Source organism: Rhea pennata, chromosome 3 (assembly GCF_028389875.1).
Source record: "Rhea pennata isolate bPtePen1 chromosome 3, bPtePen1.pri, whole genome shotgun sequence".
NCBI classification, from domain to species: domain Eukaryota; kingdom Metazoa; phylum Chordata; class Aves; order Rheiformes; family Rheidae; genus Rhea; species Rhea pennata.
In genome coordinates this window covers 126,142,634-126,160,832 of record NC_084665.1, presented here as the reverse complement: position 1 = coordinate 126,160,832, position 18,199 = coordinate 126,142,634, and the positions used below count along the sequence as shown (strand labels likewise).

The 18,199-nt window shown below is 54.1% G+C and overlaps 1 protein-coding gene and 3 non-coding genes across 4 annotated transcripts; 1 reads left to right on the top strand and 3 right to left on the bottom strand.

Annotated features, from left to right (window-relative positions):
• Positions 1–3,348: 3,348 nt before the first annotated feature.
• On the bottom strand, positions 3,349–3,421 carry TRNAR-ACG (transfer RNA arginine (anticodon ACG)). Its single transcript has one exon. It is a non-coding gene; the product is annotated as a tRNA-Arg (tRNA).
• Positions 3,422–3,615: 194 nt separating this feature from the next.
• On the top strand, positions 3,616–3,687 carry TRNAW-CCA (transfer RNA tryptophan (anticodon CCA)). Its single transcript has one exon. It is a non-coding gene; the product is annotated as a tRNA-Trp (tRNA).
• Positions 3,688–4,880: 1,193 nt separating this feature from the next.
• TRNAR-ACG (transfer RNA arginine (anticodon ACG)) lies at positions 4,881–4,953 on the bottom strand. Its single transcript has one exon. It is a non-coding gene; the product is annotated as a tRNA-Arg (tRNA).
• A 5,108-nt stretch (positions 4,954–10,061) lies between these two features.
• On the bottom strand, positions 10,062–15,769 carry LOC134138937 (T-cell activation Rho GTPase-activating protein-like). Its single transcript, XM_062573128.1, has 11 exons — positions 15,495–15,769; positions 14,957–15,130; positions 14,778–14,787; positions 14,085–14,318; positions 13,620–13,686; positions 13,253–13,425; positions 12,361–12,522; positions 11,741–11,850; positions 11,433–11,625; positions 11,135–11,252; positions 10,062–10,731 (listed from the first exon to the last, which is right to left on the bottom strand). Exons 1-11 carry the CDS (start codon positions 15,767–15,769, stop codon positions 10,439–10,441), a joined length of 1,809 nt encoding a protein of 602 aa, XP_062429112.1. The 3' UTR covers positions 10,062–10,438.
• Between the last annotated feature and the right edge of the window lie 2,430 nt (positions 15,770–18,199).

Genomic DNA, 18,199 nt, shown 5'->3' with positions numbered 1-18,199 from the left:
TGAAAATGACATGCAAGATTCCACTCACCCCACCTGAGATATATACAGTTTAGAGCCTATATCTGAGCCAGCTATGTAGTCAGTGTTAGCTCCAGAGAAAGATGTTCTGGCAGAGAATACAGAGGACTAGTTCAGATGAAGAGATTTGTACTGTTGACCTCTAAGAGAGGTAGGATGAAACCATTCTCAGCTGTCTAATCTAACATCATCTAGTTTCCCTTTAGAGTCAGTGGAAACACGGGGGCTTCTAGAGGAGAATTCAATCTTGTCCCGAGGTATGTGTCTGAGGTAGGTGGGATAGTCAGTCTTTGGAAGATGGTTGTATCTCTTTCTTACTCTAAAGGATATAGACAAACCCTTCAGTGATTTTTTTTCCCTATGCTAATAGCGATTTCCCATACACTAGTGTCCTTACCCACTTGCTTTACTTATGACCTAAATTAACAAAAGCCATAACTTTAAAAATGTACTATATGGATATCAACCTTACCAGCTTGTAAGCTGGGCCATCTCTTCTGAAGGAAGCATTGAAAGCACTGGGTATTTCCAAGTATTCCCAGGAGCTGCCTGCATCCGTGCTGCAGTTTCTCAGGAATAATCATGCAGAAAACATCAGTTATGGGGGTGGAAACTAATTTCTCAAACAGACTGATTTCTCCTCAAGTTGTAGAGGGTCTGGTGGTAGGAGAGCCCTGAAGTGTCACAGTCACCTCCTCAGCCTTGGGCCTGGCAACCTTAGAGGTCTCTACTAGCCAGTTCTCACCTTGAAATCACAGTGATGGCAGATATCACTGTGTGCAAAAGCAATGTTGTTCAGCTGCAGAAGTGAATTTGCTGAGGGAAGGTGTGGGATACAAACAAATCATTTCAGCACCTGTTTTCTTTCCAACAGAGAGAAAAAACAGCCAAGGAATCCTGTACTTCACCTTTAGGAGAGGTTCTGGCATGTGTCCTCCTGAGAAACGTTTGCCCTATGAAATCACTGTGGCTACATGTCCTGGAGCAAGGACATGCTACAGAAGAGCTAGAGCTGTCTGAGCAGCAGACAGCGATGAGGGAGAACCTTCCTTCTACCATTGCGTGAAATGGGAATTGGTTGCTTTCCCCAAGCACTGATCCAGATTTGTGTTATGGTAATGTACATTAATAGAATTTGATTACGATTGGGGTGCAATGTCTTCCAAACTAGCTGAAAATCTGGCTCTATTTTTAACATTATGAGAGTTTGGAAAGGGATGTTGGGAAGGAAATGACATGTTTCACTGAGAGATTTGAAATTTTCAGTATCTATCAAACTATGATATCATACAGATACGGACACATTCTGCTTGAAATTGATAATGAAAATGATAAGGCGAGGTCCAGAATAATGTAAGATAGCTACATGACCTTGCTTTACATATATGTTGTAACACTATTAAACTACATGGTTATGTTATTTTTCTATGTGCGTCTTTTCAAGACACCCCATCACCTTCCTGTTGTGTCAAATGATACACAGATATATCCATGTATGGAGACATCTATATTAAATCTTTGAGCTGGCTCTCACCCTTAGGAAGGATTCAGTTGCCTGAACATGCCCTAGGGCATCCAAGATATCTGCACGGGACACAGATCTATGGGATACTCAGACCCTTCTGGAGGAGCAAATAGAGACCAGGCAGAATATCCCAGAAAATATCACTGAATGCCTGTGTTTAGACAGCTGGATCTCTCCCATAATGTCATGTGATTGCAAACAGGGCAAGTACCAGATCAGAAGTGATGGAGAGAGGTGCACTTGGCTAAGTACTCAGCATAGAGTACAGATATTCAGAAGGAGAAGCTGTATGTGATCAGATCTGAGGCCGTATTTCCAGAAAACTGTTGGAGAAACTTGAAATTGAATAGCCTCCCCCCCCCCAAACAAAAAAGAAAAGATAGAATTGCTTTTCTGTTGTGAAGATTGAAGGGAGATATAGTAACACTTTTCAAGCACATAAAAGCTGAAAAATGGCTTCTGTATGTCCGCTGCGAGCTAGGTGGGGTGAAAAAAGCTTAAAATACACAAAAACAATGCACATGAGGTGAAGACTATGAAATGTAGGGATATTTTTTGTTGTTGTTGTGGGGAGCAGAGAGACATCTTTACCACTGGAGGCCTTAAAAACAGACTGTGGAGCAAACAGCTTGCAGGGTTCAGCTGATTTTGCCCTAAGGCTGGAAATACCAATTGCTCAGCATCACCTAGCAGACCCTTTCCCAGGCTGCCTCCTCCACTGCAGTGGAAGAGCTGCCAACCATCTCACGATGACGCTGCCCCTTCCAGGAAGGAAATAATCTGTATTTCCAGCCCGACCTAGGGATGGATGGTCTCTCACAATGCTAAATGCATCTCCTGACCCCCATTATGTCCCTTCTCCCTCCTAGTCCTGCACCACAGTAAGCTTCCTCCAGCATGTCACTGGCTTTGCAGCCTCTGCAGTCCATGAGCTAGTTCATGGCTCCCTCTTGTGGGAGGCTTGAAATGGGAAATATTGGCAGAGGAAGAGGCTGTAAGGTCATTCTTGTGGACAGTGGTTGCTCAGAGGGAAGAAAAAATAGGTGCCTGGCTCTTTTCTACACCTTCAGACTTGCTCATTGTCTATGCAGTCAAGGTCAACCATCTTAAGCATAACTATAAGTATATCCACTGCAGAAAATATTTACATTTATTGAACTAGCACTAATAACATTCCTTATTTGTACACTATATTTTTATTTACATTTATTAATGATTATTTCGTATTTTTATCTTCTTTCAGTAAAGATAGCAAGAACAATAAATTCTGTATTGCAAGTGTTGCATATTTATATTAAACTGTTTATTTTCTTAAGAAGAAAAGAGCCATACTAGGTGATGGTGTCAGAGCTCTCATTCTAAGGTCTTTAACATGCTCTCTGAGACAAGCAGGAATTATGTGCAAACATGTCAGAATTTGTGACACTAGATGGAAAATAGAGCAGAAAGGAATGATGAAAGATGAAATGGAGGTGGAGCAAAACCAGAGATAGGTTGAGTAGAAAACACCGGATTGAAAGGGAAAGGAAATGGGAGTCAGAAAGGCCCTGCTACCCTGCCTGTACCTGGTCCTAAAAGAAACTCAGATGAAATACCACATTAATGAAAAATGTGGCAATAGCTACTTTTGAGAAAACAATTGATGGATTTCCAACAGGTAAAGGTCTTGTTGGCAGAACATATGAGAAAGAGAGGCAATAGCCAGAGAAGGATTAGTGCTGGAGCCCCACCACTTCCAAAAGCTCATCAGCACAGCCCCATTCCCATCAGCCTCCACCACATCCAGGCTGCGAGCAGGAACAGAGCGAGCCAGGCAGGAGTCGAACCTGCAGTCTCCTGATCCGTAGTCAGGCGCGTTATCCATTGCGCCACTGGCCCTGGCCACCACAGAGTCTGATGCTCCCAGCATGTCCCTTCTCCCTCCCAGTCCTGCACCACAGTAAGCTTCCTCCAGCATGTCACTGCAACTCTGTTGGGGGGCATCCAGACACCTCTGGGGTGGTGCCCATGGTAAGCACTTCCCCGTCACTCACATTGTGGTCCATGCCTGGGTGCTGCATCCCTCCACCCCTGACCTCGTGGCGCAAGGGCAGCGCGTCTGACTCCAGATCAGAAGGTTGTGTGTTCGAATCACACCGGGGTCAGACTTATGGCTGCACTGAGTTTCCTCTGTATTGCCTGTGCTTTTCCTTTGAGCTAGCCTGTGTTAGGTACAGTACAGCATCCCTGGTGCCCATGTGAACGTGAACCAACTGGGAATAGTCTGGAAGCCAATGAGCCCCAGTAGTCTCTACCCAGCATTACAGGTCAGGGTACTGGGCCTCTGTTCCATGCTAAAAGGAGTCTCCAACAATTGCCACCCACTGTCTTATCTTGCTGTACAACAAGTCAGGCACACCCAGGTACTTCCCTGGTGAACCATCCTCCTCCTAATCTCACCCAGACCAAATCCCCTCCCTGTAAATCACCTCTATATAGGTCCAGAAAGAGCCTTCTGCCTCTTGGGGCATGTCACAGGCTTCCTGCCTCCATCACTAAGGGAGTCTCTTGCTTCCCCACACACAGCCTTACTCTTTCTCTGTCCTATGCTTATGCCCTGGTTCTGCAGGGTTCCTGCAAAAATCTTGCTGCTCTCCTGTTTGTCCTCTCTGATAGCACCAAACTGCTCACTTTGTCCTACATCTTCAGCAGCTTGAGCAGATACACCTTTTACAGCAGAGGACACCTTTACTCCTTTCCTTTATCTGATGTGGAAGAGAGGCACCAGGTACTCCCATACCTCACACCTGAATGGCTGCATCTCTCCTCAGGGGATCCAGCTAGGTCAAGACTATTGAGAAGCTGGGAGGGGTTGTTCCAACAGATGACAGGATTTGTTATGTTTAGAACATCCACACTATTTCTACATCAGTTCTCATAGCCCCCTATGGTTTCTCACGGTCTTCTAAAACTCTGCTATGTGCTAAAGACTGTGTTATCTGTCAGGCTTCTCTTTGCAACTCATGCCTACAGCCTCCTTCTCTCCTTCTTCATTCCTCTCTCCCTCCTGTGCTCCTCCTTTAGTGCCTCACCCTTCCTACCAGTATTTGCACATGGGACACACAGCCTACCAAAGCAGCAGTCCTTCTGTGTGTCCAGAATGAGAGCAGATGTAATGGTCTCAAATGCAGTGGTCCCCGACTGTCCTCTACTGTGGGTAAGACTCCACTCCTCCAGAGTCTGTTGCTTGATGCCATAATTGTCTGCCAGCTGACTGGGAGAAACACCAGGCAATGGTGGCCACCAAGGAGAATCCAGGGCCATCTCCACTGTGGCCAAGCTGTACAAAGGAAAAGGTCGAACCAGGCAGGAGTCGAACCTGCAATCTCCTGATCCGTAGTCAGGCGCGTTGTCCATTGCGCCACTGGCCCTGGCCAGCCTGGCATCCTGATGGTCTACATGTGGCATGCTGAGGCACGGTGATGCTGACACAGGAGCAATGTGGGGTTAGAATCTGAGTTGGTCAATGCATTAAGAAAAAAAAAAATGTAAGAGATCTCTGGTCCAACCTCCAGCTCAAAGTGCAATTATTTTCAATGTCAGATAAGGATCAGATTGCTCAAGGCCTGTTTAAGGAGTTTTGAATTTCTCCAAGGATGAAGAGTCCCTCTCAACTCCCACCCTAAGTCACCTTCACAGTGAAATTTTCTTATATTTAGTTGGAATTTTCTTCCATAGAATGTCATTTTTTCCACTCATCACTTTGTTGTGCACCTATGAGAAGAATCTCTCTCCAGCTACTCTACAGCTAGTCATTACTAGCTGTAGACAGAAGCCTGAACACAGAGTCACTGAGGTTGGAGATTGTCTAGTCATCTCTGGAGACTGTCTAGTCCAACCCTCTTAGGGTCATCTCCAGCAGATAGGTCCAAGGACAGAGACTGCAAAATCTCTTTGGGCAACCTGTCCCAGTGTTCTATAACCCTTACAATAAAAGAAGTTTTTTTCTTATATTTAAACAGAATTTATTGTATTGCAGTTTGTGCCTGTTGCCTCGTCTTGTCACTAGGTACCACCAAAAGGAACGTTTGTCTTCCTTACATGCTCTCTTCAGATATTTATACACACTGATAGTATCCACCCTGTGCTTTCTCTTCTCCAGGCAGAAGAGGTTCAGTTCTCTTAGCCCCTCCTGGTATGAGAGATGCTCCAGTCCCTTCATCATCTGTGTGGCCCTTTGCTGGACTCGCTCCAGTAGGTCTGTGTCTTCCTTATACTGGGGAGTGCAAAGCTGAACCCAGCACTGCACATGTGGCCTCACCAGTGCTGATTAAAGGGGAAAGGTCACTCCCCTGGATCTCCTGGCAATATCCTTCCTAATGCAACCCATGATGCAGTTGGCCTTCTTTGTCACAAGGTACACTGTTGAATCATCTTGAACATGTTCTCCATGACCCCCAGGCCCTTTTCAGCAAAGCCCTGCTACCTCAGGCTGTCTTCACACATAATGTGCTCCAGGCCCCTGATGATCCTTTTGACTTTGCACTGGATTTGCTTCAGCTTGTCAATACCTTGGAAAGTCCTGCACCTAACACAGACTAGCCCTGCAGAGAAGCAGAGGTAATACGATTGGTGCTAGATATTTAACCGAGCTTGACACTGATGTGAGTTGACCAAAGAGTTTCTGATCTAGAGTCAGACACACTGCCTTTGAACCACAAGGTTGAAGGGATGCAGCATCCAGGCACAGACCGTGCCCTGGGTTGTGGGGATGTGCTGTCCACGGGGACCACTAACACATTACTCTTTACCTGGTAATATATGTACAAAGCCCATCACCACACAGTAGTCTTTTGTGCTACCCTTAAGGGCTAAGGGCTTACCAGTTACAATCAGTTTTTAAATGAGAATTGACACATGCAACTTGATTTCCTTTCTTGAGTTAATGACTTGGTAGTTAGCAGCCCTTCTTGTGCACCTAATAGTACTTTCTATAAGGGAGTGGAGTTTTACTGAGAGCCTGTGACCACCAGGCAGGCAAAAGAGGGTCAGATATCAGTGTAGAGAGACACTCAATGTTCATAAGGAGTTAAGTCGGATAGATTTAATAAAAGATTTACAGTCTAAGCTGTGTGGGGAGACCCAGGAGCCGGGGCTGGACACATGGGTCAGACTCACGGTTGGACGCTCAGGTGAGACTCGACTCATTGTATCTGAAGGGCCCTTTAAATCTCCTAGAACTATTTCCTTATCTCAGCTGTGCTAACCTTGAGAAACTGCTGTATGGGAAGCAGTCAGACATTGTTGATAAAAATGGAATATGCATGCCTGGCCGTGATGGGAATTCGGTCAATATGCAGTTTCGCATGCTGGGCTACTACCATGTACTCTGCAGTCACTGACTCCTCACCAGATCTTTTGCAAGTGTTCTCACTACAGAGTCTTACTAGGATTTTGGGAAAAGGCAACATGGTTTAATCCTTTGTATCCTGTGGATCTTATTTCCATGATTGCTACTGACGTCCCTCATCCCCAATGCCTATATGTAGTGTGAATGGGCATGAATGTTGGTTCCACAGATGTGAAAGCAAACATTTTATTTTTTTAAAACATTTATAGCTGCACGAAGTTTTTGTTCTGAGGTCCGTATTGAATATGGTATCACTGCTCATATAGATTCTGGCATAGTTTTCTGTCATCTTATCCATCAGCTGCCATAGGAATTTCATATCTTGACTTGGTCTTTGCAATTTCACACCAGGAATGATATTATTCAATTCTGGTAAATGCTAGAAAAGCGCATAGGGAAGGAGGGACAAGTTTTGGAGCTACCAGCTTGGAAATTATCCTTTTTTGGAATAGTGGAACAGTGTTGATCAACCACTGCCTAGTTTTCCCACACAATAAATTATAGACAACATGTTCACATCTATTTTTACAGAATCATACAAAAGTCTGTCTACCTCATCTCTTCTGGTGGAAGAACGTGACATCTCAAGCTGATGACGACTTCAGCAGAGTCATTAAAGAAAAAAATGTTCACGCAGAGCTGGCTTATTCTTTGTCCATTCAAAGTAAAATATTTCAAAGGATAAACAAGACATTGTTCTTACAGTCTTTACTTTGTAGAGTGCCCAAAGGAGAAACAGGCTATTTAAACATATGATTGTTTTGCCTCCTGGATCTAGTCTACCTCAAAAACTGGTAGGCTGTGCCATGCAGCCACATTATCATCTTCACTCCATTGACACGAATCAGATGTACCATTTAGGCTCTTGAATGACCCTGCGGTCCCTTGCTTACCTCCTAAGCAGTTGTACTAGACAGAGCATCCTGGGGAATGCCAGAAAAAGCTGGTCAGCTGCAGGTGTTGTGTGAAGTCAGGGTTTTGTGCAACAGAACCAGAGGCAGAGCTTGTCTTGGGGGAGAGGCACATGATAGCTGCAGGTACTGCTCCCTGGCTAACGCCAGCAGAGTAGCAGTAAATTATCTTTCTTGGAGTTTTGCAACTGGACATGGTCCGTTATGGACATTGAAACACTTGTTTGTCGGAGAACTAAGCTAGTTGCCATAAGAGTTACCTGGCTTATCTTCATGGCTGCGGTTCCAAGGGAAGGGCATGGCCGAGTTTCAGTGCTGCCCATGCGAGACAGGGCCATTCAGCCATGCAGAGGGAATGTGGACCAATAAAGCAGCATTCTGTGCTTGCTTTGCACAGCTCTCTGTGGGTCTGCAGAGCAGAGGGGAAGCAGACCTTCTCCAAAGGGAGGTGTGCCAGGGGCCCGTTCTCTCTGACCAGATCCCCCTAGAAGTTCCACGCCTGGGAGCCAAACTACTCAAGCTTTCAATTGACAGGTCAAGGCCAAGCTGACAACAAATAACAATACGATGTTTATTAACAGCATGGGGCACAGGATGTAACACCATTCGCAAGGCACTGACAGCTTTTGGGGAGCAGCCTTTCAAGATATCATCCCGGTGACGTTCAGTCAGGCTGGTTTCCACTTGTGCTCCTGGAATCAGTAGCCTGATCACACCTTGTTTTTCCTCCCCTTTCTTCTCAGTGTTTTCCAGTTCTGGGGTGGCGTTTAGTAACCTTGATGGGTTTGCTTGAGAAAGGTGCCTAGCTGACGGGAGGTCACCCCAAGTGTTACTGATGTACAAAACGGTGCCAGAGAAGACATCTTTTGTGCAGTCACCGGAGAAGGGAAGCAGAAATTCTCTGGGGGGATGTCATCAGAAGCATATGTCACGTTGGCTAATGTTGGCAGCTTCAACAATTTTCATCACCTTTGCAGTGGCTAGCGTTGAAGGTGCCTACATGGATGCCTCCCAAAGAGTTGTCCCCTGCTCGCCATGTCTCAGGAGCAGGGGCAAGGTGCCAGGCGCAGGTACCACCTGAGTGTTTCCTCCGGCATAATTCCAGAGCTCTGGGCGTGGTAGGACAGGTCTATCCTGGCCTGCATAGCCAGGAGCTGCAGCGCTGACTAGTCTCTTAAGTGCCAGGAGCACTGCAATGCAAATCATCTTCTGCATGTAGGTACCCACATATTCCCCCTGAACACACCAGGAGTGACAGCACATCGGCCACAAGTCCTTCCTTTTGTACGAGCGTCCCGGACGTGCCCGGGCCCTAGCAACCGGAACAACACTTCTTCTGTGGTGGCTTTCTGAGGGCCTTCAGTACCTTTCAGCACACACAGCTTTTTCCCCTCCTTGGGTTCATGGCTCAGATGTTAGCTGCCCTTCTTATGCAGCTCACAGCACTTTCTCCAGGGAAGCGTGCTGCTCCCGGGACCCTTGCCAAAATGTAGAGCCCATGGCCACGGCATAATCCTTTCCGCCTTGCACGTCTGGTTGCCATAATCCCTCCTGACATCCCTGATCCTCTAGGCCTGCCTGCAGTGTAAAGGGCATGGAGGGTGGAGGGCGTGGTCCTCTCCATAGTTCAGCAAGCATTTCATTCTTTAAAGCACTTGATGCTGCATGATACTGAGGTTCCCATTTCCATATGGAGCTTTTCTTCAGCAAATGACGCAGAGGCCCTACTTGAATACGGAATCCAGGGAAGTGTGACCTCCCAAGCCCAAACAGTTCTTCCTACACTTCTTTTGATCGGAAGGTGAGGGAAACCTCTGTGGGGAGGGAGTTTGTTGCAGCAGGAGCCTTGCAGGTTGCAGTTTCCACCTGAGAGACTTTCAGGGCAGAACCTCTGTGCCTGAGCACATGCCTTGGAGCCACCTCTGCTGTGTCCTGTGCAGGGTTGGTGCATGGGCAGGGTGGCAGAGGGTCCCACTTGGACATCATGGATCTCACGGCGGGCACTGTGAGGCTGTAGCAGGGAACTCTTGTGGTCAGGCAGGTTTTGGGAGGCTCTTCATAAGTGGTGGTGGTCCTCCAGGATTCCAGTGGTCCACTGTCCTCTCTAAACACTTCCTCAGTTGACTTGAGACGGGGCCATGGCTGATAAGCCACAGGCAATGGCTTTCCTTGTCGGGCCTGGGCTGCTGGACAGTTGCGCAGGAGAATTGGTTGTCTCTCTTCAGAATTGGCTGTCTCTCTGAACACTCACGTTTTCCCAGGCCCCCAGCTCTGGGGCTGTTTGCACACCTTTTCCTGCAGCTTGCCAAAGACCATGACAGGCAATGCTTTTAGGCTGCTCTGCTAGATGTCCTGCTGTCCTCTGGGCACTTGGTGGAAAAAGCCTGGTGACAATTTTAGAAGTTTTTTTTTTTTTTTTTTTTGAGGAGTAGAGGGTGAAAGTAGTGTGTGGCTGGTGAAGACGGAGGCATGCGAGCAGAGGAGGAGCTCTCCGGGAGCAGCGGGAGGATGTTTGGTGTGTGGAGGGCCGCGTGATAATTGCGAAGGCGATGCTGAACGGTGTTTTCCCAGTGCCTCCTTCTCCAAGCTGAGCTGTTACTGCCGAATGGGGAAGTTGCCCGCACGTTTGCTCGGCTCCTGCTCCCTCGGCCTCCCTTCACAGCGGCTGTGGAAGGACAGGCGCGGCTCCGAGAACCTCCTGTCCACGCTGCTGATGCCACTTGTAAAAGGGCTGAGGGGAGGGGCTGAGGCACAGCTTGGACAGGGCCTGTTAGCACTGCTGCTCCTCCCGCTGGGCTGCTCCATCTCCAGGGCCGGGCGGCTGCCGACAGCTCCCGGCTCTGGCCTCTCCCAGGCAGAATCACTGTGCTCGGGAGCCCCTGCGTGTTCTGGGCAGAGAAAGAGACGGTTAGGTGGTTTTCAGGCCCTGTCTGAAGACACAAGGCGACTTCCCCTGCGGAACCACGCACTTGGCTAAGGACAACCTTCCTGCTGTGTGCTAGAGGAGAAGCTAAGGCAGCGCAAAGGGCAGGTTCCTGCGAGAGTGCAGCCTCCACCATAGCTAGCAACGAGGTGAGGGGCAGAGCTGCACAGGCGTTTGCCACCTGGAATGAATGCTGTCTGTGAGCGCTGTCCTTCTGGACTCCTGGAAAGTGTTCTAGGGGAAAACACTGCAATGCCATAGTAAACCCTCTGCAGCTCCCTGCACTTCCACAGATGACTTCCGACCTCCAGTTCAAGAACGTCAGGCAGCAGCCCTGGCCTGTAACCGTCCTCAGTCCACCCTCCTACCTGTGGAGCTGCCTGTGTCCTCCGGTGATTCCTCGGCCGAGCGACTGAAAGGCAAGCTGATGTCCTCTCCAAATATTGCTCGGCAGTTGTCTATGAGGAATTCTACCAAGGCTGTCACCTGCACACACAAAACCCCTGATTTCAGAGATCTGCTGGTCCTGGAGCAGAGAGCCCCAGCAAGGGGCACCCCCGATGACCAGAGGTGCTGCTTCCCTGAGCTTTTGCAAGGGCAGGGGGATCTGTGTGGATGGCCCTGAGCTGCCCCCAAGGCGGTAGGGATGGAAGGAGTTCAAGAGACCTTGTCGCTCCTCTCCTGCGCTGCCAGCGAGAGCGCGTTGTCCGCCCCGGGGCTCAGCATGCTGGGCCCCACACAGACAGCGAGGTTGCTTGCATCCATTCCACTGGTCTCCACGTTCTCACTAATGTGGTGGAGCACAGCGAATAAACGCTGGAGCAAGAGGAGGTTTGCTGTGGGCAGGCTGCCAGCTACCCTAGGGAACACAAGGAAAACGCAACGTTAACACTGCAGGGTGCAGGGACCACTCCTTCCTTGTTGGAGTAAGCCTTAGTTCTCTCCCAAAGAGCGGGAGTGGTTCAAAAGCTTACTCTTTCAGGCTGTCAATTTTGGCCTGCTGACTTGGCTTCTCCAGCGCTAGCATCCAGTCGTCGTAGAGGTGGTCCGAGAGAAGTTTGGAGGGGATGCTGCGGAGGAAGTCCTGCAAGGCCAAGCTACTTAGATGATGCTCTCAACACTGGCATTGAGCAGAGAGGGAGTATCGCCGTGACCTGAGCTCATGAGCAGGCAGCTTGCTTCATGCTACGTGCTCCCAAAGGTGCTGCTGAGCTCTGAGCGTGCAGGGGGCTGTGTGAGTGTGTGCCAAGGGCACTGGTGTTAGTGCAGGAGCGGGAGCGAGCTCATCTGTGAGCCTTTGGTGCAGGCCTCTGTCTCAGCAGCCCTCTCTGAGGAGAGCAGGAGGCTGAGGAGGCGGTGGAGGAAGTGAGTTTCCCATGGGCATGCAGAGAATCAGGGGCCGAACTTGGGGAGCTCAGGAAAACCTGAGGGAGAGGAAAAATGCCAGAGTGTCCTGAGCCTGCGCCACTGAGTTTGGCTTCGGCACGCTTTGAGCTCTGAGCGGCACCGAGCTCAGTGGAGGCACTGCGAGGGGCCCCTGCAGATTAGCCTCGTGCTCGGGGAGCCGTGTGCTCGGGGAGTCAGAGGAATTCACCTTCAGCACCACCGCCACGAGGGGCACGGGTCTGCTGTCCAGATCGGCGTTCTCGCCCTGGCTTAGGACCTCCTTTAGCTCCTGGCCAGCCTTCTCATTGGCCTTTTTCCTGAAGACGCCCTCAGTGGCGGGCCCTTTCCCGTACAATACAGCCAGGAGATCCTGCACAAAGAATCGGACCACTTCTGACTCGGACGCGCCCTCTGCTTTGCTTGCCTCAGGATCTCACTGTTGCTCCACGTAGCAACCGGCAGTTACTGGTAGCAACCTGCTAGTTCCTAACGCACCCCCACTTTTAGCCCTGCGGACCCCCCTGACTTGACTTGAGCGGAGTCGTGCCTGCTCTCTTCCAGAAGGAAGCGAGGGACAGGTGAAGCCACTGTGTTTGAATGCCCTCCTTCCCAAGCCAGCCTGAAGTCCGGCAGAGACAGCTTGGAAGAGAAAAAAGCCTCTGCCGGGAAAGCCACCTCTGCGGGGGAGCTGTCACAAGAGCATCTTCAGCCCCACGAGAACGATCAGCTCTTTGTCATGGCCAGTCCACGGCTGAACCCCGGCATGTTTCTGCTGCTGAAAGATTCCGTCCAGTGACTCCTGTCACACCACAAGCGCCCACCATCAGGAGCAGATCGGCCCCCCCCCTACTCTTGCTCCGGGCTTTTCTCTACTCAGAAGGTGCTTCCCTCAGAAGAGACGTGGGCTGGACCAAATCCGCAGAGCTGGCCCCCGTTCCCACCTGGCACGGGACCTGGCCTGCAGGCTTTGCATGTCGGCAGTGCGTGTGGAGGGGGAACCCCCAAACCGCCCCCCTCCGGAGAGCCCAGCACAAGAGCTGGCCGTGCTGCCTGGCACGAGAGGCCCGAAGCAGGATGCCTCTGTCCCCAGGCTCGCTTACCCGGACGGGCTGTGGCAGGCCACCATCGTCCGCGCAGATAGCTGCCAGAGGCTGCCCAAAGAGAGCCGCCCCGGCGCCAGAGCGGAGCTGCCCGGGGCTGTCCCTGCTGGCAGAGGTTCCTCGGCGAGCAAGTGGCCAGGATATCTCCGGCCTGCCTGCCTCTGCTGCCTCTGCTGCAAGCAAAAGGAAAGCCAGCCTCAGAGGAGGACGCGTGCTGGAGAGGATGCCTCTTGTGCGTGGGCGTGGGTGCGGTGTCCTGTGATGCACGGTGTCCTCCAGCTCGTCCAGAGGCACAGAGGTTTTGCGTGGAGGGCGCAAAGCAGCAGCGTGTGAGAAGGCAGCGGCTCAGGGGCTCTCTCAGACTCACCAGCCGAGCGGCCAAGTCCCCCTCCCGTGTCGGAGGGCTCCAAGCGGGGACATTTCCTGGCGTCCGCCTGCGAGAAGCAGGTTTTGGTCACAGAGCCGCCCCTCAGCAGCGGGGACCGCGAGGGACTCGCTCCAGCAACGCCGGGATCTGTGAGAGGCTCGCAGGAAAAGCAGAGCTCGTCCAAGGCCGCTGGAGGAGAGGCCGGCGGCGCGGGACCGACGCTGCCCCGCTGCGCCACGGGGGCTATGGCAAAGGCTCCTGCCGCAGCCCGCAGCACCCCACAGCGCCGCAGCCCACAGCCCCCGCACGGCTGGAGGCTGCTGCTTTGACCGCAGCAGTCGGCCCTGCCGTGCTCCCCCGGCACCGCGCGTTTCCCCCCGCTGCACGCCCCACGGAGCCGCCCCGCAGTGCTGAGAGACCCGGCGGGCACAGGCAGCCGCGCCGGGGACAGGGAGCCCCGCTCACCTCTACCGCAAGGAGCGTCTCCACGGTGGCGGCCGTCAGGGACACCTCCTGGGCGAGAGAGCAAAGAGGCGCCGTGAGAAACTCGTCCGGGGCGGGGTTGGGGAAGCCGAGGCGCTGCGGGGCCGAGAGGGCGGCGCGGGGACGCTTACGGGTCCGTAGAAGCCGACGACCTTGACGAGGAGCCGCAGGGAGGGCAGTCGGGTGAGCCTGGCTCCCCGGGCTGCCGGGCTCTGCCTGTGCACGGGGAAGGGTGTGGGCAGAGCTGCGTCACCGCCAGCCCTCGCTGCTCGCTCTGCTGCCAGCCAGCGCCGCGCTGCCGAGGGACCCCGACCTCCGGGAGCCTCCGGCAGCGCTGGCCGGGAGCACCGCTCTGCAGCGCCCTGGGCGCTGCTGCCTGCGAGCCGCCTCCTCGCGGGGACAGACAGCAGCAGCTCGGCGTCCCCACCGCTGCCACCAAGGAGCTGTGCGGGCAGCTCCTGCGCTTCGTGCTGGTCGCAACCGCGAGGCTGAGCAGCTCACACCGCTCTGCCCAGGAGCTTCCCGGCGCGGCGGGGGCTCCTTTCCCCGCCCGCCTTTCGGTGCTTCCGCAGGCAGCTCCGCCTGGAGCACTCGCCTGCCCTCAGCCTTGCGGCTGCAGCTCGAGTTCCCTGGCAGAGCTTACCGGAGCATCGTGTCCAGCCAGAGCCGCTTCACCTCCTGCGACCTGCAGCGCAAAGGAGAACCAGCCTCAGCCCATGCTGCTCCTCCTCCCTGGGACAGCCGCAGCCCCAAAGCGCTCTCGCCGGCGGGGGCAGAGTCCCAGGTCCACGGCTGAGCCACATAGGGCAGGAGAGCAGCTCGTGAGGGGCCTGGGGCACGTTGCTCACGCTCACCCAAAAGTAACCACGCAGAGGTTGGTCGGCCAGACGAGGACGAGCGTGCGGCTACACCTGAGGCCAAAGACCTCCTCCTCATCGTCAGGCCTGGCCGCGGCCACCTCCTCGCTGCACAGCACCCAGAGCTCGCTGAGGCGGACCCGGTGCTTGAGCCAGAAAGTGGAGCTGCATCTGCAAGCAGGAAGAGCAGGGACCGAGCTGTGGGTGCGCACCGTGGGGCCAGCGCCGCTGTCCCCAGGAAGAGCCGTTGGTGGGAGCAGGGCCCTGGGAACGGTGGCGCCCACCCCCGAGTGGCAGCAAGGAGCCTCCTTCGGAGCACAGAGGCAGGGCACTTTGGAGGCGTCGCTGCCGGGCAGTGAGGCCAGCAGGAGCCCTGGGGAAGGACGAGGAGGACAAGAGCAGGCGCCTTGCAGCTCCCGCCGCTGCCCGTGCTTGGTTCCCGCGGGCAGGGAGCCCCTGGCCGAGGAGCGGTGGGGCGGGCTGGGTGGCCGAGGAGGTGTCCGGGAGGGAGGCGGGCTGCGGCCGCTCCTCTTACTTGAAGGCGGCGATGGCGAGCGCATGGGGGAAAAGCAGGAGGTGGCTGCGGCGCATGCGCCCGTGCCGCGTCACCTGTGCGCAGAGGGCGAGCAGGAGCTGGGGGCTCCCGCTGGAGACAAGGGCGGGGAGCGGCGGCGGGGGCCGGGCGGCTGCCCTGGCCCCGAGCCCGCGGCGGGCGCCGGGAGCCGTGGGGCCGGGGGCCCCGGGCTGCGCCCGCGCGTCGGCAGCGGGGCCGGCAGCGCCGCGGGTGCCGCAGCAGTTGGCCTGTCCCATCGCGCTGCGGCCGGGCAGACGGCCGTGCGACGGCCGCGTCCCGCGCCGGGCAGCGCTGGGCACCGACCGGGCTCGCGGGAGGCTGGGCATGGGGCTGGACGCGGGTCCCTGCGCCGGGCAGCGACGCCGAGCCGGGAGCCCCCTCTGTGCGCCCCGTCCCACGCCGGTGCCGCGCCGCATTGGGGACGGGCGCGGGCGGCCGCTGCCAGGTCACTGCAGTGACACTGCGGCACGTTGTGATGCGCCGGCCGGAATGGGAGTGGCCCCGGGGGCTGGGCGGGGGCTGCGGCACTTTGGGGGGGTCTCCCGGCCTCCATCCCCTCAATGCCATGTCCATTTAAGCTGTACGGGGCAAGGAAGTGCAGATGTTTCGCGGTAGAAGCAAAGCACTTTGCGAATCCTCCAGTTCCTCACTACGGTCACGCTCAGGGACGCTTTTCTCTGCAAGCCTGGTGGAGAAGGCTGTGCCTTGTTGTCCCTCTCTGGCCCAGGCTGCTTGCTGCGGGTGGGACAAAGCTGCTCTGTTGTTGCCACAGGCGGCTCTCAGCTTCCCCAAGCAGCCACTCTGCCCTCCCTTCTCAGCTGAAAAGCCACCAGGCCCTTCCCAGCAGGCATTCAGGGGGCAGAAGGGTGTGCCATCATCAACCCCAGCCAAGGATCTGCAGCCTTGTGAGCAGGGCAGAGGCACAAGGGAAGCTCCTGCAGCCCTCCACGCTGCTGCATTGGGAAGGGCTGGACATGCTTGGTGGATGGCCTGGGCCATCAGCCTCCTGAGGGGAGGGCTCTCACAGAGATGGAGGCTGTGGGTTTCAGAGGGGTGTGGGTGCATGAGGAGGGCAGGAGTGCAGGGGAGATGGGCAGGGGCTGCACTGCAGATGGCCCAGGAGGGCGAGGGAGGCCCTGTGCAGCTGCATGCTGGGAAGGGCCCCAGGGACCATGCCATGCTGGCATCAGGGCCCACAGCCAAGAGGGCTGCAGTGTGCTGGAGCAGGGCAAGGAGGAGCCCTGGTGCACAGAGACAGGCAGGTGGGCAGCCCTGGAGGTGCCTGACCAAGGGACACACACGCCAGCGCACCCTCTGCATGCAGCCACAAGCTGCTGCTGCCGCCCACGCTCCCGATGGGTCGAGAGACACTCCCATGGCCAACAGGACCAGGACACTGCCGCCGTGCTGGGAGACAACCTACAGGCACCACAGAGTGGCTCTGTGCCACCTGCAGCAAGAGGCCTGGGACTGGCAGGCGCTGCAAGGTGCCACGCTGCCAGGAAAGAGCATCCCTGAGCACGGCTGTGGTGGGGACTCTGAGGACCGCCCAACCCTTACCCGCACAAAACCGCCTGTCCCACCAGGAAGCGCCTGCACTTCCCACCAACTGCAATACCAAACCACACGGCTTTATTGAAGCAGGGATATGCAGCTTCTCTCCAACGGACACAAGGACCCTGGCCGCGTTGCTCCCACACACAAGTGCCCTTGCATCCCATCAGGAGCAGCGCTTCACCCCCATTTTCACACGACTTGGGGGCTGCAGAAGCAGGAAGGCAGGAGGGAGGAGGGCTTGAGCAGCCATTGGCAGGACTGAGAAGCGAGGGGGACGTGCTGCTCGGATGATTCAGGGCATCATCCCCTTATGCTGTAGGAAGTAAAGAGAGAGGGATGCCACCTGTTTGCAACATATTCTTTGCATTTCCCTTTCTGCCAGCCTCTCCCACCACTTCTCCTACAATACAGAGCTGCCGGGAGGCCATAAGACTAACGGCCGCAGAAGGAAGCTCCAGCGCTTGTTGCAGAAGGTCTGGAGCTGTGCTTTCCTAAGCAGTTGCAGCCCCGGCTCCAAGCTCTGCAGGCACATCCAGGCAAGGAGTCTGTTCCTCCCGCCACCCCAGGGACACCCATCGCTCTTGGCCACTGTGGCAGAGCCTCCACCAAGGCTGTGCAGGTCTTGTGGGGCCTAGGAGGATGGAAATGTGCTGCCAGTTCTTGGTCACCGCCTTCCACACGCGGGGCAGCCCTGAGCACACAAGGCCATTTCTCTCCCTGCCCTGGGCTCTGCCTCAGAGCACGATGGCACAAAGGTGTTAGCCAAGACTTGGCTCAAGAGAGGATGAGGAATACCATCGTTATTGATGAGCTAGCAACCCTTTTCCTGGACTTCCAAACTGAAACTTACTTTTTACAGCAAGTCCAAAGTCCAAAACAACTCCCAATACGTATTTTAGGAAATAGGCAGACACCCAAAGTACAGACTCCCCCTCTTCGTCTGCAGCCATTGGCACTTCCTGCAGCAATGGAGAAAGATGTACAGGGAAAAATTAGCAAAGACAATGTGTGAGAACACTCTTTAATTCCTGAAAGTTTGACGCTAATTCTGGATTTCACCATGGACTTCAACCCCCTTTAAGGACTCAGCATCAAACTCACCATACCTG

Bases quoted from the DNA above. Each gene is read 5' to 3' on its own strand.
- LOC134138937 (XM_062573128.1), bottom strand. From the start codon at position 15,769: ATGGGACAGGCCAACTGCTGCGGCACCCGCGGCGCTGCCGGCCCCGCT. The intron at 13,687-14,084 runs GTGAGCGGGGCT...TGCTTCTCGCAG, and splicing joins AGACGCTCCTTGCGGTAGAG to GCGGACGCCAGGAAATGTCC. The intron at 11,626-11,740 runs GTAAGCTTTTGA...TGTGTTCCCTAG, and splicing joins AAAATTGACAGCCTGAAAGA to GGTAGCTGGCAGCCTGCCCA.